The following is a 17,699-nucleotide window of genomic DNA, read 5'->3' as shown; positions in this document are numbered from 1 at the left end:
GTGAAGGCTAAACATCTAATTCATCTCCTCTAATACTCAATCCTTTACCCTATCTACTCCCAACACAAAAAGATGTCTTTGTATAATTTCTGAGGAGAACAACATTTCACTGAGGCAATTCCACAAAATTGTGTAGTCAACACTCCCTCGTCACCCATCTCCCAGCCAATGCTATGACCTGGTGAGCCATGTGAGCCCAGACCTTGGACCCCAGACCTCTCCTGTTTTCTGAAATGCCTGACTCATCCTACCCTGCTTTCTTGAAGACAGTGAAGTTAAACCCTCCCACACTTCTTTAAAAATGTACTCTCCAAATTCCAGTTGTCGTAGTAACATCTTCTTGCTGCCCTGGCGCCTTCGTGTATTTTGGTGCTGATGGACCATCAGTTACCATGAGAACGGGGGTGGTTTTAAACGCAGCAAATCTTGTGGTGCTTATCTCTATGTCTTGTGAAAAACAAATCCACAATGAAAGGGACAGCCTGAGCAGAGCTCAGGAAGTGTAAAAATGAAATGTGAAGTCTTTGGCCAGTGGGACCTAGAAACCACTAGAGTTTCACTTTATTCGTTCTCTGAATTTTATTTTGAAGAAAAAGTATATATATATTTTTGAAAGATTCAGTTGCTCTCTTGCCACTCTTAAGTGAGTCAATTAGGGATATCTTTGCATTTCATTTTATTTTATTATTTGTTTCAAATAAGCAGATCAGTTTTAAACGCCTTTAGCCTTAAAGACAAATTTGTCACTCCTGCCATACAAGTGCAATCGTGCTCTGAGCTACGCTGTGCTCTGCTCTCCCTGCCTGACCCCGCGACCCACTAGCAACAGAGCAGTGTCAACTGACCGGGGGTCCCCTGCTATTTCAGGCCCAAGGTCTCTGCATTTATTCTTTCTTTCAAAACTGAATTTTGAAAAATGTGAGTTCTTTGAGTTCAAGGACATAATGCATGCTTCTTCAGAACTCTCTGCATGGTCCTATTTGTTAATTGATTTGACTTTAAGCTTTCCACTTGGATGTACAGAATTAAGTTGCAGCTGAGAATTTAAAATAGTTAATTTCAGAGGATTTGCGTGTGGGAACAAACTTGAAGGTAGGAAGAAACTAATTCCATAGTCTGAATAGCAGGCTGTGTCAATGACACATTCTTTAATTAATCCTATTGATATAACTCACATGTTCTATGCACTTACCACATGCTAGGCACTAGGCTAAACATGTGACATGTATTATCTCATTTAATCCTAACAAGACACCACACACACACACACACACACACACACACACACACACGGCATGGCTGTACTGCAGCAACAGGCTGCCATTGTCACCTTGGGCTCTTGGAGGCTGACTTCAGCAGTGTGGATGGAGCTCAGCAATCTTACAGAAAAACAGATGCCCACGGACTACCAATGGGTTAAAGGCTGAAGGACATGGGGGGACAGAGAAGGAACCAAGTGGCACTGGGCAATTCAACTCTCACAGACAACGGTGGACCCAGATGCATGGACACTGCTGTTCATAGCTCTCCTGGTGACCTATTTGTGGTAAATATAACTATGCTTAATATAATGGTGACTGGTGCCCCAGAGCCAGGGACCAGGAGGCCCAAGAAGAGGAAGTTTGAGGGACAGCAGCAGGGACAGTGGCGGGGTCAGCGGCCTGACGCGCATGAGGTGCTGGACCTCAGTCTGCACAGCCTCCTGGCCTTGCACGCGTTCCTTGTGCTGAGGTTGCTATGCGCTAACCCCCTCATTCACAGCTTTTCTGCCTCATTTATCGTTAATGCATTTTACATCCTAGTCCGGGAGGGAAAACACAAGGTTGAAATAACCGGGGAAAGCTGTTTACAGAGTAACAGATCCAAGGTGCAAAACAGAGTAGGAATGCAGACTCCAAACCAGAGACGGCAAGCGAGGCCCACGGCGAAGTGTTTTCTGTTGGGAGTGGGCGGAGGCGGGCGGCGGCGGGCGGAGGGGTAAGGGTAGGCGGTCTGGTGGCACGTGTAGTGTGCGCTGTGGCTCGGAGGCCTGCGGGTGAGCTGGACAGAGGATAGAGAGGGCACTGTTTTCTCTACATCTCAAGGAGAAGGTGAGAAATAAGGTCGTGTGCAGAGGAAGGGAGCCGGGTGAGGGAGGAGTACTGGAGGGGGTCCCCATCTTTCTGAGAATGTCCCCTTCCTTCATGTCCCCACTTCTCACTGTCCAACTGGAGAGAGGAAGCCTCGGAGGTGGGGGGAGGGGGGGTTTGCCCTGCACATGCTGTCCTCCCCCTCCCCCCTCTGCCGGAGATCTAGAACAAAGGAAAAAGCCTCAATCGATTGATTGACTGAATTTATATTTTTTAAACTATGGTAAAATATATATAACACAAAATCTATAACTTTAACCATTTTAATTGTATAATTTAGTGGCATTAAGTACATTCATAAGATTATAAATCATCGCAATTATCCATTTAGAACTTTTTCACCATCCCAAAAAGAATCTCTATACTCATTAAACAATGACTTCCCATTCTACCCTCCCCTCAGCCCCTGGTACCCGCTATTCTACATGCTTCCTCTATGAATTTACCTACTCTAGATAACATGTATAAATGACTCATACGATATTCAGACTTTTGTGACTGGCTTATTTCACTTAGCATAATGTTTCCAAGGTTCATGCATGTTGTAGCACCTGTCAGAATTCCCTTCCTTTTCAGGCTGAATAATATTCCATTGCATGTAAAGACCACGTCTGGTTCGTCCATGTTTCCACCTTTTGGCTACTGTGGGTCATGCTGCTGTGTGCATTGGTGTCCGAGGACCTGGCTCCCTGCTTTCACTCCTTTTGGGTACATACCTAGAAGTGGCATTGCTGGGTCAGATGGCGATTTTACATTTAACTTTTTGAGGAGCCACCGAACTGTTTTCCACAGTGGCTGCGCTAGGCCTTGAGCTATTTAAATGAAAAACAGATCTAGTCCAAAAGCCTCATGTCAGCTTGGCCTGGAAGGATGTTCTAATGTCCAGATTTCAGGAGGCAAGAGCCTCACTGGGCCGTGAAATGTGGGTGCCCCACCTTAGCCACAGGGGCAATGGCAAACTGGTGACATCCAGGAAAAGGTGACCAAGAAGGATCATGTCAAGTGAAAAGTAGTTGGAGGGACTGGGGTGTTTGGCGTACAGAAGAACAGATGTTCCTTCCCACAAAGAACCCTCTTTATCACAAGAAAAAATGTGTAATTACATATGGGGACAGATGTTAACTAGACTTCTTGTGGGTGTCATTTCGCAGTCTATACAAATATCGAATCATTATGTTGTACACCTGAAATTAATATATGTCAATTATATCTGAATAATAATAATAAAAAGAACTGTCTCCAAGGGTGTGAAAGGCTGTCATGAGGCAGAGTGGACATTCTTTCTGCAGCCATGGAGACAGAAAGTGGAGAGCTTGTTGAAATCACCAGGAGACCAACTGTAGCTGAACATGCAGCGCTTGTGGGCCATGGTGAGAAGTTTGATTTTATCCCAAGGGCAACAGGTTGCCATGGGAATGTTTGAGACAGAGGAGCAATGGGATCACATCTGTATTTTTAAAGAGCAATGGCCAACACAGGATTTGTGTGTGGTAAGGAATGGCAGGTGAGGAGAAAATCAATCTCAAGTTGGCTCTGATCTTCAAGACAAAACATGATGCTGACCCCCAACCTAGCGGCGAGTGGGTCTGCCTGTAAGGCTGCCCAGCCTCCAGGAGTGCCTGGCCCCGGCAGTGACCCTGCTCCAAGCAGGCGGCTTCTCTGAGCTTTCAGGGCAGCTCAGAAATGCACACTGCACCCTCACACCCCAGGCGGGGGGAGATAAGGAGGCATCAGCCACAGCCTGTTGGGTGGGTGCAGAGCCAGATTCTGACCGCGGGAGGTTTTGTTTTGGTTTGTGCACCAGCTGAAGCTCCTCATTCCTCCCCTATACACTTACTCTCATCTCCTCTTTCGTAAAGGAGACCGAGACAAGGAGGACCCCTTGTCTAGCAGATCGTGGTCCCTGTTCCCATTCCGTTACCCTCCCTGACGCCTCTGCAGCACGCAGCCACACAGATGCCCCTTTCCTTCCAGGTTTGCTCACCGTCTCCTTCAACTCCTGCTTCTGTGACAGTTCCTCTTCTTCCCTCTGCCTTAAATGAGAGGACGTTGTTCCCAAGGTTCCTAATTTGATGCTCCTTTCTTACCTCTTTACACTATCCTGACCAGCTCTAGGTTCCAACCAGGAGCTTGCGCTAAATACATTGAAACCTACACTCCATCCAACATCTCTCTTCTGAGCACTGGTCCCCAATTCCCCAGTGCCTGCAGGCCCTCTTCCTGAATTTTCCAGGGACATCTCACATCTCCTAGGGAGAAGGTCTGACTCACCTACTCATGTTTTACAGCCAGATGACCAACCCTGGTGCAGTCAGCTGAGGGGTGGGGTGGGATGGAGGAGGGAAGCGGTGCAGGGCAGAGCCGAGGTGGGGCGGCATGGGGAGAATCCTGTGGACGCCATGTAAGCGGACCCCCTGTGGACAGGAAGAGGAGAAGTGAAACGGATGTAGAAGCACAGCCGGCGAGAGGAGGAGAGCCAGGAGAGATGGCATCAAAGAGGCCAAGACAGCAGAGAGTATCGAGCAGAAGGGCGTGGGCAAAACAAGGCATTGGCTCAGCAATTGCCAAATTCCAACCACTCTAAGGCACTTTTTCCCGCATTTGAATATGATGTGTCTGTCATATGACTGATGGCACTGGCGGTAGGTTTCTTTCCCCTCTTTCTTAGTGGTACATATGCATTATTTTTTGCAACATTTGTTTACTCTCAAGGATTATATGTATATAAAAACAGATATGCATGTATACATATGCTTATATGTATGTGTATATATTAGTATTATATATGTATGTAATATATGCATGTGTTACATACGGATATATTTATACACAGAGAGTGTGTGTGTGTGTGTGCAAATGAGACAAAACATCATTTCCTGAATCTGGGTTAATTGTTCTCAACCGGGGGTGATTTCGCCTGCCAGGGGACATTTGGCGATGTGTGGAGACATCTTTGATTGTCTCGGTTGAGGGGGCGCTATGAGCATCCGGTAGGCAGAGGTCAGGAAACACTGCTGAATATCCCACAGTGCGCAGGACACGCTCCTACATCAACGAATTGTCCAGCCCCTGATGCTGAATGCCGAGGCTAAGAACCCTGGTCTAGGTAAAGGGCCTGGGGGTTCATTGTACTTTCTTTTGACCTCTCTGTAGGCTTGAAATTTTAAATGTAAAGTAGGTGTAAAAATAAAAGTGAGAGAGGAAACATGTGACAGGAAGGTGATGAAGTGCAGGAAAAAATGTGAGTAAATTCTTTCCAGGATCTTGCCCATAAAGGGAGGAATTATAGCTAGAGTGAAAGCAAGCAAGCGTTCCTGCCAACCACACTACCGACCCCCTCCACACCACGAAGAATCACCCTGGTGCCCACGTTTAGTGATTCCTGCCTGTACCACCCCTTGGCACAGCCGACTGGACCAGTGCGAGATCCCAGACCCTGACAGCTCATCCACTGGCTGCTCCTACAGAGCCGGGTCTATGGTCAGACAAGGTGAGTCCATCAGATTCTTCGTTCTGTAAAGACACAGAGAACACGGCATGTAGGAAACGTCGAGAGAGATCACAGTGTACAGCTGGAGTCGCAGGGATCACGACAAGCTGAAGGTGTGGAAAAGAAGAAACGTAGGGTAAGCAGATCTTAGGAGCAGAGAAAAGGTGAGCCCAGAGCGAGGAGAGCGTGCAAGCAGATGGCAGAACCGGTGGTCCCACCACAGGGGGCTGCTGCTGCTGAGTTCTCTGGCACCTTCTTGGATCCTGGTCCCAAGGGGCCTAGTTGGACCCACGAGGTCCTCATCTCATGCCCCCCTTTAGTTCTTGTTGGTCTGCCATGCGCCCTCCTGCCTTTGCGCACGCTCTGCCCCTGCCTGATTTATTCCTAGTCAATGTCTTCTAAGGGCAGGTTCAGATTTTGGGGGCCTAATGCTTGGGGGCCCTCTTTAAGAAAAACAAAATAGCAAGAATACAAAATCTCTAGGGATTCGTCAGCGGACGGGGATGCGTCCGGATGCCGGCTCCTCTGCAGGTGTCGCCTCCAGCACCACTTCCTCGCTGACATCTACTTGCCCTCTCCCCCTCCCCAACCGGGTCAAGCCCCTCCACATTTAATTCTGTGTTGCCCAAACAGCCGCCACTAGCGACACGTGGCTATTTGAATTTAAATGAGTTACAACGACATCAAATAAAACATCCAGTTCTTCAGTAGCCACATGTGGTTCATCGCTACCATGTTGGACAGCACAACTATGGGACATTTCCATCGTTGAAGAAAATTCTGTCGGACAGTGCTGGTGTATGTTGTCATAGCACTAACTAGTGACTACGCACCCCCCGCCCCCTCAAGACTGGGGCTCCGTAGCAAAATCACACCTCTGTGGGCCCCATTGCTGTCGCCCCAGTGCCTGGCACACAACGGGCCCTTGATCACACATCTATTCGATGAATAAAAGAATGACTGTGCCATTTTTGCTGTTCCACACATCTCCTTTCAAATCTGCCCCCAGACTTCAGCGAGCCCCAGAGAAAGAGCCTCCCTTTTTCCAGGCTGAGGGAAGGAGCTGGCAGAGAGAGCAAGCTTGAAAGTGCAGGAGAAAGACGTGCCCTAGAACAAAATCACGCACTCTTTCATATATGCGGATATATTCATATCGCCATGTAGGGAAAAGCCCAAGAATACACCAACTATGCCGAAATGTTGGCGGAGCTTCTCTCCAGGTGGGTTAATTTGAGGGTGATTCTAATGGTCTTCTTTGCGATGTGCGTTTTTCCAGAGTGTCCCCCGTGTACATTATTAAAGGGATGAGCAACGAAGCAGGCTCTATGCTCTGAAACGGGTGGGAAGGGATTCAGAAGCCCATGCAGTCCTCCCCGACGGCCATGTGAGGGTGGAGGGGGCAGAAAGCTGAGAGGACATGTTGGGTCCTGAGAGCACCCTGTTTCCCTGAGAAGGGAAGAGGAGGGTGGAGGAGGCTGGAGCAGAGGCCGGGACTAGAGCCCCGCACCTGCCAGCAGGAGGGGCTGAAAACATGTTAGTGAAGGGCGAAGCCAAGAATAAAAGGAGGATGGAGAAAAGGCCACTGTCCCGGGACCAGGAAGTCCCTGGTGACTGGAGGAAAGATTTGGGGTGGTTCAGAGGAAAGATAGGCTTGACCGTGCATTCAGGAAATATGGCGGAAAAGGAAAAAATAAATAAAAAAGAGGAGGGGAATGGAATGCGAGCAGAAACGGGCGGCAGGGTCATGCCATGGCTTTTCAAATTCAAGGTCACTTAAGGGGGTTTGAAGGTGGCAGAGGGGTGTGGAACGAGGATGGAAAGCTTCAACCTCGGGCACAGGGTCCTTTAACAGATGGCCACTGAGTGACTCAAGTTGCAGCTGGATGGCACCGGAAGTGGGAGTTCGAATGTAAAATGGCCTGTTCGGAATAGCGAAGATACTGGAGCATTCGGGGGTGAAACGGCATGTGTGTGATTCGCTTCAAAATGCTAAAAGGAAAATAAAGCGGGGATAGACGAATGAATAAGTCTAACGGTGAGCAGGGTCGAAGCTGGGGTTTGTTGTGCTCCTTTCTACTCTTGTGTTCGGAAATGTTTAAAATTAGAGTTAATTTTCAAATGTGAAATAAAATTCAGCTCCCAGCTCTTAAAGTTCCACTACCTTGTTTCTCTTGCCTTCTTGGCTATGGTCTCACTTTCCCTGGGGCAGTGACAGCTCTGTGTCTATGTGTGTCTGAGTGTGTGTGTCCCAGTGAGTGTCCGTGTCCGTGTCTGTGTCTGAGTGTGTCTGTCTGTGTCTGTGTATGTCTGAGTGTGTGTGTGTGTCTGTGTGTCCGTGTCTGTGTCTATGTGTCCATGTCTGTCTGAGTGTGTGTGTCTGTGTCCGTGTCCGTGTCTGTGTCCGTGTCTGTGTCCGTGTCTGTGTCTGAGTGACTGTGTCCATGTTCGTGTTTGCCTGAGTGTGTCTGTGTCTGTGTCTGTGTCCAAGTCTGTGTGTGTGAGTGTGTGTGTCTGTGTCCGTGTGTCTGTGTGTCTATGTCCATGTCTGTGTGTCTGTGTCCGTGTCCGTGTGTCTGTGTTTGTGTCTGAGTGTGTGTGTCTGTGTCTGTGTCCGTGTCTGTGTGTCTCTGTGTCCATGTCCGTGTGTCTGTGTGTGTCTGAGTGTGTCTGTGTCCGTGTCTGTGTCTGTGTGTCTCTGTGTCCATGTCCATGTGTCTGTGTGTGTCTGAGTGTGTGTGTCTGTCTGTGTCTGTGTCTATGACCATGCTTGCAGAGTGGGCCCGCATGGTTGAATTCCTTCCTGTAGGTTAAATGTCTTTGCAGTCAGCTCCACAGGGCTGGAGGAATGAAGATGCAGGGTCATGGGGTGGTCACTATGATGAAATGTCCCTTGGAGCTTTGCAGGGCTGGGGGAAAGGACAGGGGGAAACCTGCAGAGAAAAGGCTGGGCTGCTTCAATAAGAAATTGGTTCTGTTCTGGACTCTTCCTGTGTCCTTGCAGAAGAGGGGTGGGACTCTGCATCAAAAACATGTGGGGTGGGGACGCAGACCCAGATAGGGAGATCAGGCAGCCTGCTGAGGGTGAGGTCCAGAGACGGTGGGTGGGTAGAAAAGGTGATGGTGGTTGGAACTTGAGTCGAGACGAGGCAGTCCGGACCCTAGCAGCCTCTTCCCCTGCGGGAAGGTTGGACACTATGCCTCTTTATTCCTGCTTTGGCGGCAGGTCCCAGTTTTCCCTGCCCCAGGCATCTGGCTGTAGCTGTTTGACTACGGCTTCATCTCTGCTGCGGCACATACTCTGGCCGTTGGTACCTACCCTCATCTCCTTTATCTCCCAGTCTTTTGAGGCCTTTACTAGCTGTCATTTATGGTATGTCATCACATACCATAAAATCTAGTATAAATTTTAAATCTAGTATAAAATCTAGTATAAATTTAGTATACTAAATTTCATTTATACTAAATTTCATTTAGTATACTAAATTTAAAGAGCACGATTCAGTGGTTTTAATATAGTCACAAAATTGTACAACCATCACCACTAATTCCAGAACACTTTTACCAGCTCACAGAGGAACCCTACCCCTTAGTAGTTACTGCCTATCACCCCTCTCCCAACCCCTGCAACAACCAATTTAGTGTCTCTATGGATTTGCCTATTCAAGACATTTAGTATAAATGAAATGACATAGGATGCGGCCTTTGTGACTGGCCTCGTTCACTTAGCACAATGTGTACCCTCGGCATATCCTGGGCACACACCCAGGAGTGGAATTGCTGGGTAAATGGTAACTTTGCTTATAACATTTGGTGGCACCACCAAATTTTTCTACAGCAGCTGCACCATTTTACATTCCCACCGGAACCTATTTTCTCCATATCCTTGCCAACACTGGTTATTATCTTCTTGATCATACGTCATCAATTGTGCAAGGGGCATTTCCGTTCTAAACATGTCCTCTAGCCACGTGCTACTGCCAAGTCTCTCCTTCCCCTCAGTGGACACGTTGCCTATTGCTGTGGTCACTCGTCCTTTCCCTCCCACTTTCTCACTCCACTGGGCCCTGCTTCCATCCTCACGAAAAGCCCCGAAGCCTCACGAGGAAGCCTTCATGTCAGTCCTCGTCTCCTGCAGACATCGCAGGGTCTGTGTGGACTTTTCCATCACGGCTCCCTCGTGAGCTCCCGCTGAATCCCCGACCGCGGGAAGAATCAGATCCTTGCCGATCTGGGTTGAGCGGAAATGACAGCGGCCAGGTTCAAGGATTATTTCCTCATTAGCTGCCCTCCAGATTCCTACTAGGGTCTCTCGGTCCCACCCTCCTCTTAATCACCTTCCTAAGTTGTGTGAGGAATGTGCTTTATCGAAGCTGAAGTAGAAATTTAACTGCCCTGGGTCATGAGGCACTAGCCTCTTTCCCAAGGTCAGAAACCTGTCTTACCCTCCTAGTGCCAAGTATAGTAAAAGCCAAATGAATGTGTTAAAATGAGATAAATCTATTGACGTTTTAAATGTAGTTCCACCAAAAATGTTATTTCTCTAAAAAAACTGTAGCTATTTACTTCTCAAAATTCCCTCCAGGGTTCCGAGTACAGTACCAAAAAGACTTTCACCACTCTGCCAAAAACTGGGTGTAAAGGCAGAGACAGTGCCTCGTCCAATCAGATCAGTGTTTCTCTTCCAATGCTCACAATCCTTTCTGCTCATCATTTACCATCTCAAAAGAAGAAAGCATTCCCACTTCCAGATAACCTTCTTAGCCTGTGCATGTCCGCGGACTGGCATGTCGCCTAAAACAGGGGTCCCCAACCCCTGGGCTGAAGACCAGTACCAGTCCGTGGCCTGTTAGGAACCGGGCCACAGAGCAGGAGATGAGCAGCAGGTGAACGACCCAAGCTTCATCTGTATTTGCAGCCGCTCCCCAGCGCTGGTATCATCGCCTCAGCTCCACCTCAGATCATCAGGCACTAGATTCTCATAGAAGCATCGGTCCCTGGTGCCAAAAAGGTTGGGGACCGCTGCCCTAAAAGATGTTATCTATGCTGCAGGCGAGATCAAAAGGAAGCCCTGCAAGGGCCACCTCCCCTGCATTCCAATAAACGTAACGGTTCGGATGCAAGCTCCTGAGCCCAAGTGAGGCAGAGGGCATCAGAAGTCCTACGAGTTCAAAGGCTCAGGAAGCTTTTAGCATCTGGTCAGGCAGCAGGAGCTAGAGCGGTGCTGCCCCAAGTGTGCGGTCCAGCAGAGCAGTTTAACTTGGGAGCTTAGTGGAAACACAAATTCTCAAACCTTCTTGCTGGGTGGGGCCCAGCAATGTGCCCTTTGACCAGTCCTCCTGGTGACCATGATGCACACTCAAATTTGAGAAGGGCCGAACCAGTTGCCATGTTCACGGAACCACTAGATCCAGCCCGGCGGTCGCTAACAGAGCAGGAAGGTGCTCTGCGGCCAAAGCCTGTAGACAGAGAGCGGAAAGGGCCTCCCTTCAGGTTAGGGGGTACCAACCTTCACTGGAGCGAGGGCTTCCCCTGAATCTGCACAGACAGCACAGCTACACAAATGTCGTCCCCCAGAAACTCACGTGTGTTATGAGCATCTACTTCTCCAGTACAAAGATCTACATGATTTCCTGTCTTGTTCGATACTTATAAAATCCTGAGGCCTGGGTTGTAGCCTTCCGTAGCCAACTGCGTGAATCTCTGAGACTCCGGCAAGGCAACCCGCGGCACCATTATAAGTAATTCAGACAAACTAGAGCATCCCTGGACAGGTGCCACCTAGGGGAACCAGAGCTGTGAATGGAGACAACAGCGAAGGCGTCGCTGTGGGGGAAGTGGTAAAATGTACCAGGAAGAGAGCAGGAGGCAGGGGTGGGATGCTAGGTGATCCAGAGATGGTGTTTACACTTAAAAAATGCCTTTCCTTCCAAGTCTCCTATTTGGGGCTTTTAGGTCTTTGGGGCGAAGGATAAAGAACTGCAGCTTTATCTCTTAAGCGTCTCCACCCAAGTGAGGAAGATCCTATAATATCAGCAGATGCCCACGGAAAATGTCTGGCACCAATTCCATAACTTGGGGTCGGCCGGGTTGAGGAGGAAGCCTGTAGAAGGGGTGGAGAAGATGCAGAAAAAGAGGGAGAAGAGTTAGGTGAAGTAGAAAGGCGAGGGATGAGGCTGATCTGCTCCCTTTTCCCTGCACCCCAACCGCTGAATGCCGTCTGCCCTTTTGAATCATCTGCTTGGCAGCCCTAACGAGGTCACAGCAGTAGTGACGATCTTAGTCTCCACCGGTGTCTGTGGCTAATTAGAATCAGGCAAGAGTCAGACTGCTGAGAAAATTATAGAAACAAAATGTTTATTATTTTTTTCTGTAAAAGACAAGGAAAGGGAACAGTGCCCAAGAGAGGGACATTCATATGCAAATCCTGTGCTCTTTGCCACCTCTTCTTTAAATAACAAATCCCCTTTGGCAAAAGAAAACTCATGTAAACTAGAACTGCCTTTTGAGAGCAAGGTTTAATGCTAACCCAGGATTATGATAATTTCTTAAAGTCCTATTGATTCCACCACACTATGTAGGAATTAGTTCTTTTTCCCCGCTTAACTTCTGAAAGACCAAAGTGGCTAACCACGCCTGGATTGCGCTGAGGAAGTAAAATGCATTTCTTTATCATCAACTACCACAGAAAAGTTTGCATCTCACGTTGTCTTCAGTAAAGTCCATTTTGCTTGCAATAGTTGTATGATCCTGATTTCTTCAAGCTCCGGTCCCCGTAAGAGAGAGATGCTGGCCAACGCTATCGCTTAAGTCTTGTTTTTCCCTCTCTTTGTCTTGGGAGCACCTGGCCAGCGGAAGCCGCGCATGCGCAGGCAGTCGGCCACGTTGTGGGCGATGTAGTAGAGGTTCAGCATCGCAGCGGGGCTGAGAATGTCCACTTCGGGTTTCTTCTGCTTCTTCCCATGAGGCAAGTTCCGGCTTTTTCCTCTTTTCCCTTTACCTGGCTTTCAAAGACAAGTATATACATGGGGCAAAAAATTACTTTTTATAGCCTCGACATAATTTTCAACATACCTACTGAACTTAAGAAAAAAACTTCCAAAAAGGAAAAGCTTGTAACAACGAAAACTTTTGCATGGAGTTGGAGGAGGAGACACATGCAATTTAATTCAACAAATGTATATTAAGCACCTCCACATTAAAAGAGACCCAACCTAATACAATGTGTGGACCTTGTTTGCATTCTGATTCAAACAAACAAGCTGCAAAAAGACAGTTTTTAGGCAACTGGGGATATTTGATACTATCAAGGAATTATTCATTCTATGAGGTCTGATAATGGCAGTGGGTCATGAAAAAAATGTTTACACGTTTCAGAGATGCACACTAAAATCTGTAAGAATGAAATTAAAAAAGGCTTGAGATTTGCTTTAAACTACTGCAGTCTCCCCTTCAAAAACAAACAAACAAACAAAACAAACAGATGAAACAAATGTGGCAAAATCCTAATAATTTCTGAAGGGATATATGGGATTCATTTTACTATTCTATTTTTGTGTATATATGAAAACTTTCATAATAAAAATTAAAGGAAAACACATTTGATAATCAGGATGCAAAAATATATTTAGGCACTTGTTATACAGTAGTCTTTAGCTCATTAAGCAGCCATGAGTATTGAGACATGAATATAAGGCACTTAGCACAGCGTCTGACGTGAAGCAAGCACTCAACAAATGACTGTTGCCATCACTTTATTGCCGCTAATCCTTAGAGCCATATTTGAAGGGGAGTAGGTATTATTTGGCTCAGCAAGGTCACAGTGCAAAGTGGTCTACCAGGCTCTGTCTGTGTTTTTGCCATGACCACACTTCACAATCTGTGAAAGAATAAACTGATAAATTCACCATCAAAATTAAAAACTTGTGCTCTTCAAAAGATATTGTCAAGAAAATGAAAAGCCAAGCCACAGATTGGGAGAAAATATTTGCAAATCATATATCTGATAAAGGTCTTATGTCTAGAACAGGTAAAGAACTCTTGAAACATAATGAGAAAATAACCCAATAAGAAATGGTCAAAAGATTTGGACTCTTCCCCAGAGAAGATACACAAATGGCCAATAAGCACATGAAAAGATACTCAACATTAAGTCATTAAGGATATGAAATTAAAACCATAATGAGCTACCAGCACACATTTGTTAGAATGGCTCACATTACAGAGACTGACCATACCAAGTGATGGTGAGAACATGGAGGAAACAGAACTCTCATACATTGCTGGTGGGAATCTAAAGTGACAGAGCCGCTTTGGAGAACAAGTCAGCAGTTTCTTTAAAAGGTTAAACACATACTTAGCATATAATCCAGCCATTCCACTCCTAGGTATCTACCAAGAGAAATGAAAGCATATGTGCATTCAGACTTGTACATGAATGTTCACAGTGCTTTGTGTTTGTAATAGCTAAAAACTGAAAACAACCCAAAAGTCCATCAGTGGATAATAAACAAGCGAACTGTGGTATCGCCACACACTGGAACACTACACAGCAATAAAATGGACTAACTATTGAGAGACTACAACATGGATGAATTTCAAAATAATTATACAAGTGAAAGAAGCCAGATCCCTCCCCCCAAAAAAGAATGCATTCTGAGTAATTCGACATATATAAAGTCCTAGAAATTATAAACTAACCTACAGACACAGGGCAGATCAGTGGTGCCTGGGACAGGGGGTGCGGTCGGGGGCTGTGTATGGAGGAGCAAGAGAAAAGGATTGATTACACAGGAGCACAAGGAAACTCTGGGGTGATCGACATGTTATCTTGATTGTGATAATGGCTAAATGGGAGCACGCATGTGCCAAACTTAACAAACTGTACATTTTAAATAGGTGCAATTTATTTTGCATCAATTATACTTCAATAAATCTGTTAAGAAATTATTACAAATAAGTGAAAAATTTCAGTTTCTGAGCTGGTTGGGTTGGTTCTCATATAACTCTATGGCTCTTGGCTGTTCCTGGGCTCAGAACACATAGCTCTGGACTTGAAACTCTCCAAACTCCTTAATGAAGACCACGTGGCTGCCTGGGACCGTCTCAGGCAAAGTGGGGAGGGGTTACAGACGGTCTCCCAACAATCCTACCGGTAGTGTCACTTTCCATCTCCTTCACGAAGTGTATTTTTTGTTTATGTATTTATTGTATGTTTCCCTAACCAGAGGTTTGTCCGAGTTTACCACTGAGCTCCCTAGGACCTAAACCAATGTCTGGCACATCGTAGAGATGAATAAATATTTGCTGAGCAAATAAATTGTAACTCAGATGCAATACGGACCCAAGATTTAAAAAGCAAATGTAGATTTCTGCTGTTCTGATTTTTAAGATGCCTCCTTCATTCACTCGCCAAATATTTAACAAATATCTACTGTGCATCGAGCCCCGCACATTTACTCACTAACTATGCTGTCAAAGAAGAACCCGGGGTACATGGCATTATGATGACATAGGTTGAGCAGGGAGTGACCTACTCTGGGATACGAAGGAAGAAGGGTTCCTGAAGGGTGGCCTGTGGCCTAAGGGGTAGGGAATTCTTAAAGTAAACGGCCTATGCAAATACTCTGAGGTGAGAAAGAACATGCCAAGATGAAGGGACTAAAAGAAAAAAAAGGGGGGTGTCGATGTGGCTGGCCCACAGGAAACCACAGGGTATAGGGCAGAGGGGGTGGCAGGAAGAATTGTTGAGGCTGGAAAGGTAGGCCAGGTGCAGCTCTGGCCCGCAGGCCGTGGAAGCTAAGGTGCTTGACCTTTATCCAAGGAGGAGTGGGACACTATTAGCTTAAATGGCTTTATTAAACCATCTGCTTCAGTTCCCTGACAGAAAATGGCAATATCAACCTTGTGAAGTAACCTGGGAAGGACTTAATTTAAATCAAGAGGTATCTTAGTGCTTTTCCATGTAAAGAACCAAAAGGAGCACAGATTTACTAAACACATTTCTATACTACAGTCTAAGCGGGGTGAGGAGCCAGGCTTTCCAAGGCGAAACAAAGCATCCGAGGTGCAGAGGGCTATGGGTACTTAGGGATCAACTGGTTAGCAAGAGGTACTTCTCTGAGCTAGGTCTGTCTTGAAGAAAAGTAGATCAAAGCTGGAAATGGGGTTGGTACAGGAGTGTTCCAGAAGAATGTGGGTCTAATGTGGGAATTTTTTTTTTTAAAGGCAGAGGAGATAAAACGGCAGATAAAGATGAAGAGGTTGAGGCCCCTTTATCAAGGACTCTGAGCGCCAAGCTCAAGCAGAGCGGTACTTAATTGAGCAGACGATGGACGTCCCTGAGGACCTACAAGATGACATACCTTCTCGGACAATCAAACTGGCAGGGAAGGAAGACAAAGGAGATGGAGAGCCCTGGATAACATGGACAGTGAGGTCGTGGGCTACTGCCAGAATCCAGGCAGGTGGCAAGGAGGGCCCCAAGACCAATGGCAGTAAGGATGGGAAGCAGGTGACAAGAGATTAGACGAGGGATGAGAGTTTGAGGCCAGGAAATGAACTTACCATTGGAGAACAGAGACAGTAGTGGTTAAAGGAGCTGGATTTTGAACACAGTTTGAAAAGGCTCTCTGGTAGAGAGACTGAGCAGAAGTTGGAAATGCAGGTTTGAAGTTTTCAGAGAGTGGAGTGGTTTAACCTGGGGCTCTGTGACCTAAAGACTTGGAGGTGAGATAGAAGTAAGTAAGGGCTTTGCAAGGTTTCCTGGGCATAAAATGCCAGAATTCCCCGCACAAAAGGTCTCTTCCAAAGCCTCACTCTCTGCAGGTGGTGGTCCCGGTCACATCTGAGCTCATTTTCTACTTAATCCGCAGAGAACCCTGCACGGGACCCAGAACGGTGACAGCAGCAGAGTGCCTGGCCAGTCGCTGTTGGCACTTACTGGCGCCCAGGGGTTCCACATTACGTTACCAGCCTCTCTTTATTTCATACATGAACCCATCTTCTGTGTGTGAAAGTGGCTCAAGAGAATCAAGGAACTAAAATCAATCAACTCAAAGAAAGAGGGCTCAGCCTAATTCTGCTGCTGCTGTCCCCACTTCAGCGCGTGCAGACCGCCTGGGGAACCTCTCTCCCTCCTCGTCTTTACCCCAAGTGTTCAGATCACTGGGTTGGACACCACCCACAACGCGAGGAGATGAAGACGCCCATCTCGTGGCGTGGGTATCAAATCTCGGTAAAGCGTGCCTCTACACGGCAGAACGGTATGAAATTAATTTAGTGAGAGCCTTGGAATCTCTTAAATAAGACATGTATTACCATGGTAACTCCTTTCTCAGTTGTGCAGATGAGTGTGGCATGGGTTCACAGTCTTGAAATGAAGAGGCCAACCCCAGCTCTCGGTATCACCTGGGGGCGGCGCCCCCGCGCCCATTTCCTGCCGCGCACCCGGCTTCCTCCTCCGCACTCGCCTGAGAACCGCCGCAGGCCCGGGACCTCGCCACGCTTCCAAGAAGGCCGACAAGCTCCGGGGAACCCGGCGGGGTTAGGGGGCAGCCCGTCACCGAGCTGCCACCACGCCGGGCTTGAGCGCCCGCTTCACCCAGGCCACCGGCTCCCCGGCTCGCGGCGAACACGCCGCAAGGACAAGCGGCGCGCGGGCGGGCCGCGCGCACAAACGCGGGGCGGTGCGTCGCGGGGCGGGGACGCGCAGTGTTTACCTGTTGCCGGGACACCGGGGCCTGGCGCCCAGCTGTTGGGCGGAGCCCGGCGGGCCCAGCTAGTAGTGTCCCGGGACCCGTGCCCGCCTTGCTTGTAGCGTCCGCTCCTCCTGGCCCGCGGTGCGGTGCCGGCTGGGCCATTTCACCTCGCGCTACGGCGACGACGATTGTGAGCGCCCGGAACCCGGGCTCGGCGCTGGGGCGTCTGGGTTTTGGGCGGCGGGGCTCGACCAGGAGAGCCAGGGGCCGAACCAGGGCGGGTACAGCGCAACGAGCAGGCTGTGCTCGGGCCTGTGTGGTATTGGCCTTGGAGTGAGCTGACTCGGGTTTGAGTCTGAGCTCGGCCAGAAAGGTCACTGGCTG

The 17,699-nt window shown here is 47.9% G+C and overlaps 1 protein-coding gene across 1 annotated transcript; it reads right to left on the bottom strand.

Annotated features, from left to right (window-relative positions):
- Window positions 1–11,945: 11,945 nt before the first annotated feature.
- Window positions 11,946–17,699, bottom strand: SMKR1 (small lysine rich protein 1). Its single transcript, XM_011357211.2, has 2 exons — window positions 17,337–17,699; window positions 11,946–12,620 (listed from the first exon to the last, which is right to left on the bottom strand). Exons 1-2 carry the CDS (start codon window positions 17,475–17,477, stop codon window positions 12,423–12,425), a joined length of 339 nt encoding a protein of 112 aa, XP_011355513.1. The 5' UTR covers window positions 17,478–17,699; the 3' UTR covers window positions 11,946–12,422.

Source organism: Pteropus vampyrus, unplaced genomic scaffold (assembly GCF_000151845.1).
Source record: "Pteropus vampyrus isolate Shadow unplaced genomic scaffold, Pvam_2.0 Scaffold33, whole genome shotgun sequence".
NCBI lineage: Eukaryota > Metazoa > Chordata > Mammalia > Chiroptera > Pteropodidae > Pteropus > Pteropus vampyrus.
The sequence above is the reverse complement of the archived record's forward strand: the minus strand, read 5'-3'. Positions and strand labels throughout refer to the sequence as shown.